Source organism: Gopherus evgoodei, chromosome 16 (genome assembly GCF_007399415.2).
Source record: "Gopherus evgoodei ecotype Sinaloan lineage chromosome 16, rGopEvg1_v1.p, whole genome shotgun sequence".
NCBI lineage: Eukaryota > Metazoa > Chordata > Testudines > Testudinidae > Gopherus > Gopherus evgoodei.
Window position 1 is genome coordinate 6,589,729 of NC_044337.1, and position 17,820 is coordinate 6,607,548.

General features: G+C 49.1%; 1 protein-coding gene across 2 annotated transcripts in view; it reads left to right on the plus strand.

Moving 5' to 3' along the window:
• Positions 1–3,751, plus strand: part of LOC115636226 (dual specificity testis-specific protein kinase 1-like) — a 62,901-nt gene extending 59,150 nt beyond the window's left edge. For both annotated transcript variants that reach the window (XM_030536056.1, XM_030536055.1), the window contains exon 9: positions 343–3,751. In XM_030536056.1, the coding sequence (XP_030391916.1) occupies positions 343–444 (102 nt within the window). In that variant the 3' untranslated portion in view covers positions 445–3,751. The remainder of the gene's footprint in view (positions 1–342) is intronic.
• The last annotated feature ends 14,069 nt before the right edge of the window (positions 3,752–17,820 follow it).

Consider the following 17,820-nt stretch of genomic DNA (forward strand, 5'->3'; position numbering starts at 1 on the left):
ACCGTCCCACCTTACTCCTTTTGGACCCTGCTGCCTTGCGAATAAGGGAGCAGAGGGTCTCGGGACTTCCCAGAACTCAGCGTCCAGGGCTGGGCCTAGCGCCTAGCCTTACTTGTGCCCACAAGTTGCTTCCCCACTCCCTCACCCTGGAGCACAGCGCCCCTGTGCTCTTCTGCGTGCACCATGGGAGGACTTGCAGGGTCGAGACCCCAATCAGGTCTGCAGCTTTGAAGTTCCACTAGCCTAGCTTGCAGCCCCTGAGGGAGTCACAGCCCTATTTTCCCCATGTCCCCTCCCAGCAGGAAATTCCCTTCAGCCTCTTGTTCCTCCTCCCCCCTTCAGGTGGAAGCATTCAAGAGGCCCTCTTTCTCCGAGCTGCTGGATGAACTGGAAGACGTAGCAGAGAGTTTGGAGGCTCTAAAGGACAATCAGCTGTCCGGATGATTGCCCAGGCTCTTCTGAACCCTGATGGCGTCAGCCTCAAACTGTAAATTAGTCGTACATCGGAAAAGGCGAGAGGAGAAAGAGGGCGAGTGTGAAAGAGCAAAGTAATGCCCTGGTATTTATTTAATCGTGTTCTCATTCTCACATGGAAAGTGTGGCTTGAAAAATACAAAGGGGGAATCCTTCCAAGGGATTTTTTCTAGCTGAGGTTTTTAACAGAAATAATTCTGACGCTGAGCAGTCTTTGCTTGGTTGGTTTTTTTGTTTTTTTTTTTAAAAGAGGAAGATACTAATTTCTGATGTAAATACAGACGGTGAGAGATTCTGGAGGGGACACTGGATAATTGACTCTCAGCTGGGGATGCTTTCTGAAGCCCAGGATAGAAGTGTGTCTTTCCCCCTCCTCTTCCCCATAGTCCTACCTGTGTCTCAGCCCTCCAGTCTTCATTGGAGCCATCGCTGGAGGCTGTGGATTTGGCATTGTGTAAAGGAAAGGGGTGACATGGCAGATTGTGAGCCAGTAAAGTCGCCTTACAGTACATAGCCTTAAAACCGTCCTCCAGCAGCCTTAGGAGGAGAATGCATTCTGTAATGGCTCTGGTCATGTGACCTTCCTAGAAACTGACCAGTGTCCAAGCACCCTTGTTGTGCTCAGAGCATTTGGGGGTTTCGTGTAGACAGAGGGTGATGGTTTGGGAATCCTGATTGGCTGCTGAGGAACATTCCACTGAGATGGGTATTTGCTTTAACAAATATAAACTAATGAACCAATGTATACCTTTGGAAAAGCTGCATCAGGGATGCTTGCTGTGTCACAGGCGTGTCCGTGCCAGCAGAGGGGCTTGCTGTGTCACAGGCGTGTCCGTGCCAGCAGAGGGGCTTGCTGTGTCACAGGCGTGTCCGTGCCAGCAGAGGGGCTTGCTGTGTCACAGGCATGCTCGTACCATCAGGGGGGCCTGCCGTGTTACAGGCGTGTCCGTACCATCAGAGGATCTTTGTCTGGTACAGGAGTGCCCTAGCTTTCTTACAGCAGGTGCTAGACTGTTGGGGTTTATTCCCATGGCTCTCATACTCCCAAGACTCCTGTGACAGGGTCGCCCACTGAACAAATACATCCCAACAAGCTCTGAGGCAGGTCTGTCGGGGGGCTGCTAGTCGCTGGTGAGGGGACCATGAGGTGGCTGAGTCACAGGCGGCAGCCCTGGATTGGCAAGCAGGCAGGATAACACCGACCACCTCCGCCCAGGGGAGATCCCTGTGAGTTCCTGGCTGTGTTCACGTCTTGGTGCCCCTTGTCGTGGTGTCGTGATGCGCACACGGGGCACTGGGACGTGCGCTCCGTGATGCAGGCAGTCGGGATAGGGTTTCAGCTGGGTGTACTGGGGTTCGCAGCCCTGGCCTTCACTGATTTGGGATCCGCCTCAGGTCCCCTTCTGCCGCATCACTGTTCTGGGTCCATCCCCAGCTGCCCTCTCTGGGGGCAGATGTAGACACACAGCGCTCCCCAACAGGCAAGTTCAGACCCTGGTACCGTAATACTCACCTTATGATTCTGCCTTACCCTATTAAAGACAAACCACTCCCTGAAAAGAAAGCCTAGTTTATCAGTGCACCTAAGCAAGTGTCCTGAACCTTGCGAATGGGATCCCGTCGTCCGGTCCATGCAGGCCCAGCCCTTTGGGGTCTCTTTCACCTCTGCGAAGCACCCTCCCGTAGCGGTTTCTGAACTAACATTTCCAGGCAGATGTGTTGTATGGGGGCCTGGCCGTGCCAGCGCGATGCTGGAGACAGAGGCGGGCTTTGCAGAGCTGCAGGACAAGAGCCGTCTTTGTTAGACCCCCTTGATTTGTTAGTCAGGGATGGGGAGGCTTTGGTCAGAGAAGTCGGGCCACAGCAGTACAGCTTGTTCCCGCCCGAAGCAACGGAGGAATTTGCACAGGCCCAAGTCCTGAGGCATTGTGGGGATGCACGAGCCTCTGATTTATGGGCTCAGGAGGAGAAATGAAGAATGTGCCAATCATCTACCCCCTGTGCAAAGCCATCTCCTCGTGTGTGGGTGTTTGTGTGCGATGACACTGAGCCACCTCACAGGGTGTTGTGTACGTGAATCAAAGGGCTAGCGTGCTTTGCCGATGCTAAGGTCTAAGTGTTATGTTTTCTTCTGGGATGGGATCCAGCAGGAGGAGGTTAAATGCAGTTAGGGAAATAGTTGGAGGAGTTGGGGTGGGCTGAGATGGGAGGGATTCCAAATTAGGAGCAGGAGGGGGAAGGGTTAATTAGCAGAAACCCTTTTCTAGAGTAAACTTAAAAAAAAAGGCAAGAGATAAATCCAGCATCTGACTGGATCTGGGCTTCTCCTAACACATGGTAAGGTCTTGTATGCCAGTGATTTCTCAGCAGCAGGGCCAGCTCCACCGCTGGTGTAAAGTGGTGTACTTCCATTGAATTGCATGGAGTTACGCCACTTTACTCTGGCTGAAGCGCCCGCCCCTACAGTGTGAGCTCTTTGGGGCAGGGCCTTTCTGTGCAGTACGGCTGAACGCAAGGGGGTGTCAGTCCCGCATGGAGCCCTCAGGTGCTGCCCTCGTACAAATGAAGAAGCACAAGTGGGGAAATTCACACAGTGAGGTGATGCGCTGTAACCTGACGCCCGGCCATGTCTTACTGTCTGTTTCACACTGACAATGTCCTGATGAGTGTTTTCAGCTGCTCCTTGGCTCTGGCAGCGCCCTGCAGGCTGTAACAGGCAGCACCTCGAATGCAGAGACTTCAAATGCTGGCAGATTCTGTGTCCTGTGAAATACAAACAGCTGTGTGGGGAAAGGGCACTGACATCTGTGCAATTGAATGTCTGCGGGAACAAGGGGCAGCGTTGTAATGGTTTTGCATTCTCGCAAGGGACTGCAAGGATTTGGAAGTCTGCAAGAAACATACTCAATGCAGCGAAGATGCACCATACAGCGAGAGATTTACTAGCTCGTACATGTTTCTGGATGATTATTTGTTGCTCCATTTTCCTCTGTATTGCAGCTGATGAGTTTATACACAAGGGACTTCTTGCTTAAGAGTTACAATATGTTCAGCAAATATGGATTTCTGTGCAGCAGGCTCCGAGGAGCAGAGTCTTAAGGAGCAGCGGGGTGAGATTCCCTAATTCTTCTGCCTGGGAGGGAGACCGTGGCTCTTTAACTCACTTCCCAATTTGGAGTCTCTGTACCAGCTGAGTGGAAGTTACAGGCAGGAGCGGCGCCAGGGTTTCTGACGCCCTAGGCGGACAGCCATTTCGCTGCCCCCCCGCGGGTCCGGTGGACCTACCCCAGTCATGCCGGCGGACGGTCCGCTGCTGGAAAGGCTCTGGTGGAGCTGCCGCAGTGATGCCGGTGGGCAGTCCGCTGGTCTAAAGGCTCCGGTGGACCTGCCGTAGGCATGACTGTGGTAGGTCCACCGGAGCCTTTAGACCAGCGGACCCTCCGCCGAAATGACTGCGGCAGCTCCACCGGAGCCTTTCCAGCAACGGACAGTCCGCTGGCATGACTGTGGTAGGTCCACCGGACCTGCGTGCCACCCCCCCCCCCCGCAAAATAGCGCCCCCCACAAATTCTGGTGCCCTAGGCCATTGCCTAGGTTGCCTAAATGGTAGCTCCGGCCCTGGTTACAGGAGCTTGTGTGTTACTGCCTGGCAGCACAAACAGCATTGATATGCACTGTGTATCTTCAGCGTGAGCCAAGCCTCGCCTGTGTCACAGCAAAGTGCAGGGTAGTAGAAGGCAAATCGCTAGGTTTGCGTTGAACTATTAAAAGGTGATGCATGGTGAGAAAGGAGGAGACCTGCTGAGGAATTCCCCTGCCCTCTTCAAAGCAGCCAGGCTGTACAATCAGCTGTTGGGGGGGGACAGGGGATGTGCCTCTTAATCTCTTGAGGGCCAAGTGCGGTGACATTGTGGAGCAAGACCCACAGCCCAATCCAACGTCCATGTGTAACTCCCGTTGGCTTCAGTGGGAGCTGGACTGGACCCTGTAGGAGGGACATCAGGGTATGTCATAACGTAGAGGGCTCTGAATGATGTAGGGCCTGATCCAAAATCCACTGAAGTCACTAGATCAGAGTCCCATGGAGCATAGGACTGGAAGGGACCTCCTGGGTCATTGCGTCCTGTCCCCTGCTTTGCAGGTCACACCCACCGTATCATCCCCTTCGTGAACTTATCAAGCTCCAGCTCAAACCAGTTCAGTTGTTTGCCCCACACTGCTTCTGTTGGAAGGCTGCGCCACCGCCTCGCTCCTCTGATGGGCAGAAGCCTTCTTCTGATCTCCAGCCTAAATACGCTCCTGGATATTCACCCCTGTTTGTTCTTGTGCCAAAATTGTCCTGGAGCTTCGGTAGCTCTTCTTCCTCCCTGGGATTTCCCCCTGCTTCCCTCCCCAGGTTTTTATTGGCTTCAGTGGGCGTTGGTTCAGGCCCTCAATTGCTTTAATAACATTAACAGAGATCTTCCCCTTTGCCTCCTCTCCACAGCATCTGGATTCTGAGCTGCCTGAGCTCTGTTGCAAATACTGAGCAACAGTAACAGTAAGAGGGATCCAATTTGGCATGGAAGGCAGGTACATGTGGGTCTAAAACGAGGTCGGTCCATGCTAATTGGGAGTACTGCAGGGCATGGGCATAGGCCTGCTTCTGAAGGTACAGGCTGCAATTTTTAAAAGGCCCTTGTGGGATTCGGTGCCCAAGTTCCATTAAATTCTGGACTGGGTGGAGTTTGGAGGCCTGCTCCATAGATTGGACAGATCTGGAGCAGAGGGGGATGTGGGTTGCTTTGTATTATTTGGCTTGGCTGCATGGGCAGTGCTAGGGCTGAGTGGTCTCTGCAGGATTCTCACACCTGTAACCTCGTCTCCCGGAACAACCTCCTTGGTACATGAAGAATGATCCTCTAGCAGTAGGTGTGTCCCACTCAAGGCAGTCTGCTCCTTCAGTCCTTCCAAATGCCCACTTTCCATGTGACTGGCTCCTCGTTGGGGGGCTGGAACAGAGGTGAGCCCACTCTCCACTTATTCACTGCAACCCAGCCAGTCCCAGCAACCCCTCACCCAATGCAGCGAAGACCAGAACAGGGAATAGAAGTGAAAGGGACAGATCTGTTACTGCAGAGTCAAGAGCACAAGGTCTGACCACAGTGAAAGTTACAAAGTAGAACATAATTCTAAAGTGAATGGAATCTTTGTTGAAGTATTGTCGGCTACTTTTAATTGTATTGTTCTTAACAGTAGCATCTTTCCATGGATGCCTGGAAAGGAAGCACATTAGTTAAGGGATATGTTTCGTACACACTGAGGTTGTACAAAGCGGAGGTGTCATTGGGAGGGTTAACCAGACGGATGCGTAGCTCTGTACAAGGGTAGCCCTGGCTGTGGCTGGGAGCTGATCTTGGCACTCAGCCAGTTCTGGAGAGCTGAATGAGGGAGAAGTTAATGCCAACCAGGTCCTTTCTAGACATCGGGGGTGAAATTGTGGCTCCACTGAAGTCAGTGGGAGTTTTGCCATTGCCTTTAACAGAGCCAGGATTTCTCTCTGGATGTTCAAAGAGTTTAAAGCTAGAGATGAGCCAAAGCAAACACCCTGTTTCTGAACACACTGGGGAATTTCCACCCCAGATGTGAAGAGCGTTGCTGGGATCTGTATGTAGGAAACTGGCTTTGATGCCCCATCCTGCTCTTTGGGAACGTCCAGCTCAGAGCCCTGCCTCTGAAATCAGGGAGTCACGATGCTGGGGGATCTGGGTAGCTCTGCTGTTGTCCTCCAGGTTGCATTACTCACTTCCCAGTCACAGGCTCAGCACATCTGTTCCCTAGCAGGAGCCCGCTCCTCCAGCTCCCTTTCTCTCTACTCTGACAGACTCTCTGCTCCACATCAGCGGGCAAAGGCACAGACCATGGTGCATGTACGGTATCCAACAGGACAGTGTGTTTCTGTCACATGATGTCTTTTTAAAAAATGCCACTTTGGAATAAAGTCCAGTGCTTCTTTCTCACACAGTCCAAGGCTCCTGTGTGTGTGTGGTTCTCCTGCGTTGATTGAGTAGTGTCACAGAAAGTCCACTCACTGTCAGTTATGGCATCTAAACAGATGGTTCTTGCTCTATTTATCTGTGTAATTGATGCTATAAATCTGTAGTTAAATTGCACTTGCAAAACAGCTTTAACTGTGAGATGGCCAGATCTTCTGCTGTTCATCCTGTAACGGGGCCAGCTGATCTGCACTAAATCAGACCCTTCGCTTTAGTTTAGGAGACAGACGTTCTAGAAAACAACACATGCGACTTGCCAAAACAATCAAATTGACACTTCTATCCTGGCGACCCGGGCTGATCCAAACGGACCCAGCGACAGTAAAATGATTTTCATTCCTAGTCACATTTATATTTTATGCTTTCTGACTCATACATGGCAAACAGCAGCATTAATTGCTTTTTCAGATGCAGCCCACTCACAAGAACACCCTGTAAAGGCAGAGGGAGGATGTGTTCTGTTTTGCAACAAGGTTATGGACTAACAGGCTTCTCCTGTCTCCAACCAAAACTGAAGTGGAGCGGAAGTATAGCAGCTTCTCCAGTTCCCCTTCCGCCTCCCCTCGCCAGTGAGAACTATCATTTGTGCTAAGTGGAGAAGACCACAATTTTAAAGCACCTGATTCTCATTCACCACTCGTGGAGTAAGGTGAAGTGGTAGTGAAAGGAGTTAACACCCTGCCCGTTGCCAGAGCTGTGTAAAGGAGCCCTAGTCTAAATAAGGCCCTAAAAAGTGGAAGCCTAAAATTAGGTTCTTAAATCCATATTTAGCCACCTAAGTGCAGGAAAGGAGGACCCAAGAATCAAGGGAAGAAAAGCCTTTGATGTTTCTGCAGCCATTTTCTAAATGCAAATGATCACATGATGATCACACATCTGGATCTATCTCACTTGATTGTTTCCCTGCCATTGCAGTGGCCTCGGGTGTTGGTGCATCTTGGCCCTTTCTGTTCTCTGCCTGTGGCACATATTGGTCTGTTTAGTCTACGTATCTAGTCATATTTCTGGTGGGCTGTAATCGGGGCTTAAATTCTCATAGACTTATTTCCTGGGGCTTCAGCCCCGTGGTGGCCCTGGTTCTGCCCTGGAGGTTTGAAATTATTTGCCAGAGCTCTGCTCCAGACAGCTCCAGCCTGGCCATAATACTTTGGTCTAATTTCAGTGGTTAGCTTTGATGTGCAAGTACTGGGTGTGGTTGGTGGCCTGCAATAGACAAGAGGTCAGACTAGATGGTGGGGTCCCTTTGTGACCCTTTTCAAAACCACCAAGAACCTGGTAGCTCCCATCAGGCTCTTGTTTTGTAAAAATCTTGGCCTAAACCTTTAGGCTCTGAATGCTGGTCCTGTTCAAGTCATTGACTTCCAGGGAGGCCCAGCATCTGGCCCTGGCAATGGAAAGTTATGCAGGCCAGGAATGCTCAGTGTTCGAGTGAGTGAAACCTCTTGAGTTAACACTGGACAGGGATTTGCTGCATCACTAGAGTAACCCACTCACCGTCCTGTAGCTGGAAAGCTGGGGAGATGTTACATGTTGGTCTGGGTGTGCTACATGCCTGATGCACCCAGGATGTGGGCCTGACAGCCCTCAGCTAGAAAGCCTGGTTGCTTTAGATCGAGCTGTAACAGACTCAGCCTCTGTGGGTGGGGCATGTAACATACACTGAACAGGAGGCTACACACTTCTGCACGTAGGAAGCTTATTCCAAGCATCTAAGGGCTTGGCTGCACTCGAAACTCCAAAGCGCTCCCGTGGGAGTGCCTTGAAGTGCGAGTGTGGTCGCGGCGCCAGCACTGGGAGAGAGCTCTCCCAGCGCTGCAGGTACTCCACCTCCCCGCTGGGATTAGCTTACAGCGTTGGGACACTGTTTACACTAGCGCTTTGCAGCGCTGTAACTTTGCTGCGCTCGGGGGTGGTTTTTTCACACCCCTGAGCGAGAAAGTTGCAGCGCTGTAAAGCGCCAGTGTAGCCAAGGCCTGAGGCTCACAGGAGTCTGAATCCCAGCCCAGCCCCTGTTTATGTGATGGCTGCTATCTTGGCCAGAACCAAGGACCTCTGGAGTTACAGGGATAGGTCTCTACAGCTTGATCTAAAGAGCCAGACTTTGTCACTGGGGCTGTAGCAGACCCATATCCTTCATTGACCAGGCACAGAGGTGACGCAAACACACATAGTGGCCAGTGGGTCACACCAGCCAATGTTTTCCAGTGGCCTGTTTTGGGGGCCGGGAGAGGATTGTGATCAGCTCACAGCTTCCCGATGGGGGAAGGAGCAATTGTCAAACCACAGCGGGAATGCCCATGCGACCCTGCAACTCTGGGACTCAGCTTCAGGGAGCCGTCAGAGGCATTCCTCCCCCCTGGTGTCTCCCACGGCCTAATTGCTCATCATTTGCATTCAGAGCACGGCTGCAGATGCTTCAAGGGGTTTTTCTCCTCTTGCTTGCTTCTCTCCAGCACCTTAACAAGGAAGAGGGGGTTTCAACACACTGCGAGCGCTGGAGAGGAGCGGGAGGCAGGGCCTGCGGTGCTAGTTGAGGAAATGGCTGGGATTATTTATTTATTGTGCTTTTCCCAGGAGAGCTATGGCAGGACGGAAATGGTTGCTTAATGCTTGGGGGTGAAATTGATCCAAAGTGGGGACAAAGCCACATGCTGGTCCCCAGAGAGCTAGAATTACAAGCTGATGGGTAATTATGGGACACGCTTCCTTTTAAAATGTATGTGGTACAGGTAAAAGAGCCTGTGGGGGCAACCTTGGGTTGCGATGTTCCCTATCTGGAGCGGAGGATTCCACGCCACAGTGTTAAGCACTGCTTCGTGTTTATGGGTATGCTGCAGGCAGGCTGACACTTGAAGGGGACTTGCCTGTGCCCTAGCAATTAACCCCCAGATGATCCTAATTGGATGGCTTAATTAGCATGAGTGACCCCAGCTGTGAAAGAGGCAGGGAGAGCTACATAGAGAGGAGAAATGGGGGAGAGGTTCCCTTCTCTCTGGGAAGGGTCTAGTGAATTCAGGCTGAAGAGGGCCAAAGGATGTAGTTAATCTCGGTTGTGGGCCCTTGAAAAGGGTCAAGGCACAGAGGGGCTTCCCTGGGGCCCCCAGGCCCTGCAGAATCAGGTTCCCAAGTACTGGTGGGTTATTACTTGTAGTGCATAGGAGTCCTAGACATGACAAACAGAACAAAAAGATGGTCCCTACCTTAAAGCATTTACCATCTGAGTTTTAAGACCAGAGATCAGTGGAGACAAACAAGGGGGAGCACAATGAAATAATGAGACCATAGTGGTCAGCGATATGACCAGCCGTCTCAACCCTACACCACAAAACTGGTCCACATAATTCTTATTGGGGAATAATAATAAATAATTACATAGGTTCTATACACGTATATAATGAAATTGCAGTCCCTGCGATCTAAGTATATGCCAAGAGATGGATCCAGCCAACAGAGTGGGTGAGCACAAGGTAGCAATAGGACAGTTATGATTAGCTTAGTAAGCAGCAGCAAGACACCTGAAAAATCGCTGCTCTTCTTGCAGGGTCACAGTGTATGTGAATCAAGTCATGTTATCTTATTAGAGACATCTAATATTAATCAGATGAGCGTCAATGAAGATTCACCCAGTTTACACCAGTGTCAGATCTGGCCCCATATCTTTGCTACTTTCCAGTGAATTCAGAAAGGCACCACCCCTGTGTTCAGTATGATTTACCCAAGGCCTGATCCTGCCCTGCCAGAGAAAAGGGGAATTTTGCTAATGCATTGAATGAGATGGGGATTGGAAGCCAACAGCAGAACGCCCAAATGTCACTGAAGGAGATGCAGTGACATCTGATGGCCAAGTGGGATAATTACAGTTCTGAGGTCCCATATAGTGGGAGATGGGTAGCTCAGGGCAGATGTGGGTTTTTCAGCACGATTACCTTTTAAGAATTTTGCACAGACCTTTTGTGAAAAGTTCTGCAATGGCAAAACTCCCATTGACTTCAGTGGGGCTAAGATTTCACCCCCCGTTCCTGGGGATGCTCCATTGCTCCAAATTTACTAGGACATTTAAACGCACAAAGAACTCAAGCTCCAACTTTAAAACTTGTCGTCTCCTATGTGACTAATCCTCTGGTCCTCCCTGAGCTTGATAAGCTTGAAATATTTTACGGTAAGTAATGGACCAAATTTTGCTCTTAACTACATGGGTGCAGCCTCTTTGGCACTGCGCAGCTGCTGCTGCAGCACTCCAGAGTGCTACCACTCGCTATTCCTGCAGCTAGCGGAGTAGGGTCATTTAAACCCCAGGTCATGGAAAAACAACTGTGTAACTCCGCTGATCCAAAGGTGGGGGGTTGCGTATCAAACACAACCTTGCACCATAAAGTGCTACGCAAAATAAATGAGTCCGCCGTGCAGCACCTCCAGCTCAGCAACATTTTTATTCTGGTGGTTTAAAAATCCCATGGAAATGAACTGGCAAAAATGACAAGGCCGCCACCCTAAAGTTGCAAATTAAAAGTTAAAAAAAGGCGAAAACGCAAAAGTGACAGTTCTCAGGCTAATGTTCTTTCTCTTTGCATTTTATTCTGGATTTGCAGGGGTAAATGAGAGCAAAACCTGATCCAGGTACTTTAGTATACTGGATGATTAGTCAGGCTGTAGACCAGTGGCCCTCAAACTTTTGAGAGTTATGCGTCCCCTTACCCTTGTCCGTGCCCCTTCTGCCCACCCGGGACTGGGAGTGGGGCTGGGTGGTGCTCTTTGCACCCCCCCGGGGGGCTGGCTGGGCCTGCCGAGCCCCCCGAACATTCCTCTGTGCCCCCCTGCGGGGGTGTGCCCCACAGTTTTGGGACCTCTGCTGTGAACAGGATACAATTTTCAACAGCACCTAAATGACTTCATGAACTCCAGCTGGCCGCACATGAGATCAGTGCCACTGGGAGCAACAGAGGATCCTGAGGTCCTGGGGCTGGGTCCCTGCTTTTCCAGCTAGTCTCTCCTCCCTCCAGCAGAGAAGCAGCAGGAGCAGCCCAAAACAAGACACTTCACTACACACGTTCTCCCTCTGGGGAGATGAAAGAGCAAGCAGCACATGACAGTGTGCTAAGCAACCTGACTGCACATCTGCTGGTTACTACAGGGATGAGCACAGTTTAAGAATCTACACAGAATATAAGAATTTTGAAAATGTTGCCCAAAATCCGTATCATGCATGCGAATTAACACGAAAGCATCTTAATCTTAGCATTTCCTGCTGCCTCTTTGCATTAATGGAGGTCCCTGAATTTAAATGCATTTTGCGCCTGAAAGAGTATGTTGTGAATACTGAACACCTTTGAAATTCTCTTTGGTAAACGCTCCTCTGTGATCCGGTAGCTCACTGGTATAACCATGAAGAAAATCTCCCAGAATCACCTTGTGTTTTCTCAGACACTCATGAAATTTCGATGGAATCATACTTGGCAAAGTAGTCGATGTTTTCAAGTCGCTGTGAAGTTCGTAGCATCCTATGAGAAAAATATAAGCAGAGTCATGGTAATCTGAAACCACTCTCCCGAAAGGTGTTTTAGCTGGGATTTCTGCATCACATCATGTAACTGGAACACTGGGGTTCTTCTAGGAGGCTCCATAATGGAGAGCACCTTGTGTGTGAGATTCCTCTATCCCAGCAACAAGGGACTGTTTCACATTTCCAGGAGCCCTGCAGAATCTCAAGGCTTCAGAAGTTAGTTTTCTAGCTTGTCTGAAAGGCTGCTTCTGACCCTGCCTTTGTCTCAGTGCTGGATGCGACGAGATAGGGGCCTTAGGATCAGGGACGGCCGTAGGTGCCTTTTGTTGCCCAAGGTGGAAAACATGTTTGACACCACTACCACCAAAAGGTGCAAGCAACCCCCTGTCATAACATATTCCCAGATTTGGACCTTAGTGTCCAAAATATGGGTGTTAGCATGAAAACCTCCAAGCTTAGTTACCAGCTTGGACCTGGTAAAGCTGCCACCACCCAAAAAATTAGTGTTTTGGGGCACTCTGGTCCCCCCAACAACCTTCCCTGTGGACCCCAAGACCCAAATTCCTTGAGTCTCACAACAAAGGGGAATAAACCATTTCCCTTCCCCGCTCCCGGTGTTCCCTCCCTGGGTTCCTGGAGAGATATACAGTAGCAAGCTCCGTGAATCTAAACAGAGGGACTCCACCCTCCCTATTTCCAGTCCTGGAAAACACAAGTACCAAGAGAGAGCTAATCTCTCCTCTTCCTCCCTCACCCAGAGGGTATGCAAAGTCAGGGTAGTAAATCTAACACACAGAGATTTTCTTTTCCCCCGACTTCTTCCTCCCACCAATTCCCTGGTGAGTTGCAGACTCAATTCCCTGGAGTCCCCACTAAAGAAAAACTCCAACAGGTCTTAAAAAGAAAGCTTTATATAAAAAGAAAGAAAAAGTACATAAAAATGGTCTCTCTGTATTAAGGTGTCAAATACAGGGTCAATTGCTTAAAAGAAATATGAATAAAAAGCCTTATTCAAAAGAACACAATTCAAAACACTCCAGCAACTACACACATGTAAATACAAAAGAAAAAAAAACAATAACCCCTATTGTTTTATGATCTTTGTACTCACAACTTGGAAACAGAAGATTAGAAAGCAGGAGACAGAAAAATCCTTCCCATAGCCGAGAGGGACAGACACAAGACAAAGAACAAAGAACTCACACGCAAACTTCCCTCCACCCAAATTTGAAAAAGTCTTGTTTCCTGATTGGTCCTCTGGTCAGGTGTTTCAGGTTACTCCTTTCCAGGTGAAAGAGACATTAACCCTTAGCTATTTGTTTATGACACGCCCCCCAAATTGCAGACAGTGGGGAACCTCACTGGCGGCAATTTCCTCCTAGAACTTTAAAATAAACAGATTAATACAACACATGCACCTTTACATATACTACTAAGTATATAACTAACAGACTTTTACATTTTAAGAACACTTTTTGACTACTGGATTCTGGAAAACTCTGACGGGAAAGTGCATCAGCTACTTTGTTAGAAGCTCCTGAGATGTGCTGAATTTTAAAATCAAAATCTTGGAGAGCTAAACTCCAACGAAGAAGTTTCTTGTTGTTCCCCTTGGCAGTATGAAGCCACTTTAGCGCAGCATGGTCGGTTTGTAGCTGGAACCGCCGTCCCCAAACATATGTGCGTAGCTTTTCCAGGGCGTACACAATGGCATAGCATTCCTTTTTACTGACTGACCAGTGACTTTCCCTCTCAGACAGTTTCTTGCTGAGAAACACGACAGGATGGAAGTTGTGATCCGTTGCTTACTGCATGAGAACTGCTCCTATTCCACGCTCAGATGCATCCATGGTTACTAGGAATGGCTTGTCAAAGTCCGGGGCCCTGAGCACAGGGTCAGACATGAGCGTTGCCTTAAGTTGGGTAAAGGCCTTTTGACACTCATCAGTCCACTTAACTGGAGTTGGCTGGGTCTTTTTGATTAGGTCGGTTAGTGGGGCAGCGATTTGGCTGTAGTGTGGTACAAATCGCCTGTAGTACCTGGCCAAGCCTAAGAAGGATTGGACCTGTTTCTTTGACTTTGGGACAGGGCACTTTTGGATAGCATCCACCTTGGCCTGTAGGGGGTCCTAGCAGAGAAAAAGAAAATAATATTTATACTGGCTTCTAGATTATATCTTTTCCACAACGCTGCACACCATGTCATAACATATTCCCAGATTTGGACCTTAGTGTCCAAAATATGGGTGTTAGCATGAAAACCTCCAAGCTTAGTTACCAGCTTGGACCTGGTAAAGCTGCCACCACCCAAAAAATTAGGGTGTTTTGGGGCACTCTGGTCCCCCCAACAACCTTCCCTGTGGACCCCAAGACCCAAATTCCTTGAGTCTCACAACAAAGGGGAATAAACCATTTCCCTTCCCCCCTCCCGGTGTTTCCTCCCTGGGTTCCTGGAGAGATATACAGAAGCAAGCTCCGTGAATCTAAACAGAGGGACTCCACCCTCCCTATTTCCAGTCCTGGAAAACACAAGTACCGAGAGAGAGCTAATCTCTCCTCTTCCTCCCTCACCCAGAGGGTATGCAAAGTCAAGCTAGTAAATCTAACACACAGAGATTTTCTTTTCCCCCGACTTCTTCCTCCCACCAATTCCCTGGTGAGTTGCAGACTCAATTTCCTGGAGTCCCCACTAAAGAAAAACTCCAACAGGTCTTAAAAAGAAAGCTTTATATAAAAAGAAAGAAAAAGTACATAAAAATGGTCTCTCTGTATTAAGGTGACAAATACAGGGTCAGTTGCTTAAAAGAAATATGAATAAAAAGCCTTATTCAAAAGAACACAATTCAAAACACTCCAGCAACTACACACATGTAAATACAAAAGAAAAAAAAACAATAACCCCTATTGTTTTATGATCTTTGTACTCACAACTTGGAAACAGAAGATTAGAAAGCAAGAGACAGAAAAATCCTTCCCATAGCCGAGAGGGACAGACACAAGACAAAGAACAAAGAACTCACACGCAAACTTTTCTCCACCCAAATTTGAAAAAGTCTTGTTTCCTGATTGGTCCTCTGGTCAGGTGTTTCAGGTTACTTCTTTCCAGGTGAAAGAGACATTAACCCTTAGCTATTTGTTTATAACACCCCCATGTCCCCTAAATGGGCATTTGGCACCTCTGAATGTTGGCACTGAGAGTGGCTGCCCATTCGCCCACCCCAAAGGCCAGGCTGGCCCGGTTTATGAGTCTGAGAATGCAACCGTGCCTTTAATGTTGAATGTGGACCTACCAATCCAGTTGCATCAGAAACTGTGTTGTGGCACAGATGTGCTAACCCAGTGATTTTCAGTACTACGCCACGGAATGTAAGGCACTGGGTCATGGCAGCTCTGCTCAGCACCGCTGACTGGGCCATTAAAAAGTCCCATCGGCGGCGCTGCCCGGCTAAGGCAGGCTAGTCCCTACCTGTTCTGACACTGCGCTGCACCCTAGAAGTGGCCAGCAGCAGGTCCGGCTCCTAGACAGGGGGGACCCATGGGGCTCTGCGCCCTGCCCCCGCCCTGAGCACCGGGTTTAACCCTCACCCTTTCGGCCACGGAGGACTTGATGGACCTGTAACTGGAGCCCAGCAGCATGGCTTAGTAGGCTGGAAAGGTCACTGTTGTGGACACGCTAGGCTTATGCGTCCACACAGGCTGTATTAGTCAGCCTGGGAACTAGATGGACTGAGAGAATCCTGGAACCAATGTGTGTCCAGTAGCTGGAATAAACAATCCCCCTTTATATTCATTATGGCCTGTCTTCTCTCTACCCCCAGCGACCCCCCCAAGGACCATGGGAGATGATTGTTGCAAACTCTGTCTGAACTCAAGATTCTAAGGCATTCAGCAACCCAAACTGGCAAGTCTGTGTTTTACTTTTGGCACCTGGTGGTCCTGCCTTGCTGGAAATGCCCTGCATGCCTATTTTGCCCCCAAAATTAGCAAAACTGAGGTTATGCATGTAAGAAATCAGTAGGGCTGCTTTCCAGCAAAATCTTGAGCTGCACCACCAGAAAGCATGGAAGAGCTGCCGCTGAGGGTACAGAGCTGGTGTGGAAGCCCTGACCTCCCACTTATCTCCTGGGATCCACTGGCTCCTAGGGGATCTGTGGGGCTCAATAATTGGAGAGAAATCTGCATGATTAAAACCCTTTGGAGTTTTTGTCCCCTTTAGCCCCCTCTCATAGGTCCTCTCACAGGAGGTGGTGACTGGGGCTACGTACGGGCTTTAAAATTTGGCCCAGTGTTTAGTTTTACTGCACAGAGGGATTCTAGGTATTGGAGGTTCTATAGCAGAATACATCAATAGATCCAATGCTATACACACACACACACACACACACACACACACACACACACACACACACACACACACACACACACACACACACACACACACACACACACACACACACACACACACACACACACACACGTCAGATTCAGTCCCCCAATCTCACATTCCCCTTCAGTGAAAAATCTTTGTTCCCACACTAAAGAGATCCAAATCTGTAGCATCCATCCCGCTTTGGCCTCCTCCAGCACCACCCTCTGGTAAACCAGCAAGAGGCAAAGGCAGCTCCTGGCCAGTCTCTCCTGGGACTTCCTGTCACAGTGGTTAGGTTTCAGAGTAGCAGCCGTGTTACTCTGTATCCACAAAAAGAACAGGAATACTTGTGGCACCTTACAGACTAACAAATTTATTTGGGCATAATCTTTCGTGGGCTACAGCCCACTTCATTAGACGCATGCAGTGGAAAATACAGTAGGAAGATATATTTATACACACAGAGAGATCATGGGAAAAAATGGGGGTTGCCATACCAACTCTAATGAGACTAATCAATTAGAAACTCCCTGAAAAAGCACAGGAACCAATCTGCACAGCCACAGCCCTAGAGCCCCAACCATGGGTATTCTATCTGCTACCCAAGATCCATAAACCTGGTAATCCTGGATGCCCCATCATCTCAGGCCTTGGCACTCTGACAGCAGGATTGTCTGGCTATGTAGACTCTCTCCTCAGGCCCTACACTACCAGCACTCCCAGCTATCTTCAAGACACCACTGACTTCCTGAGGAAACTACAATCCATTGGTGATCTTCCAGAAAGCACCATCCTGGCCACTATGGATGTAGAAGCCCCCTACACCAGGGGTCGGCAACCTTTCAGAAGTGCTATGCCGAATCTTCATTTATTCACTCTGATTTAAGGTTTCACGTGCCAATAATACATTTGAACATTTTTAGAAGGTCTCTTTCTATAAGTCTATAATATATAACTAAACTATTGTTGTATATAAAGTAAATAAGGTTTTTAAAATGTTTAAGAAATTTCATTTAAAATTAAATTAAAATGCGGAGCCCCCTGGACCGGTGGCCAGAACCCGGGCAGTGTGAGTGCCACTGAAAGTCAGCTCATGTGCTGCTTTTGGCACACGTGCCATAGGTGGCCTACCTCTGCTGTACACCAACATTCCACACAAAGATGGACTACAAGCCACCAGGAACAGTATCCCTGATAGTCACGGCAAACCTGGTGGCTGAACTTTGTAACTTTGTCCTCACCCACAACTATTTCACATTTGGAGACAATATATACCTTTGAGATAGCTGCACTGCTGTGGCCCCACAGTATGCCAATGTTTTTATGGCTGACTTAGAACAGCACTTCCTTAGCTCTTGTCCTCTAACGCCCCTACTCTACTTGTGCTACATTGATGACATCATCATCATCTGGACCCATGGAAAAGAAGCCCTTGAGGAATT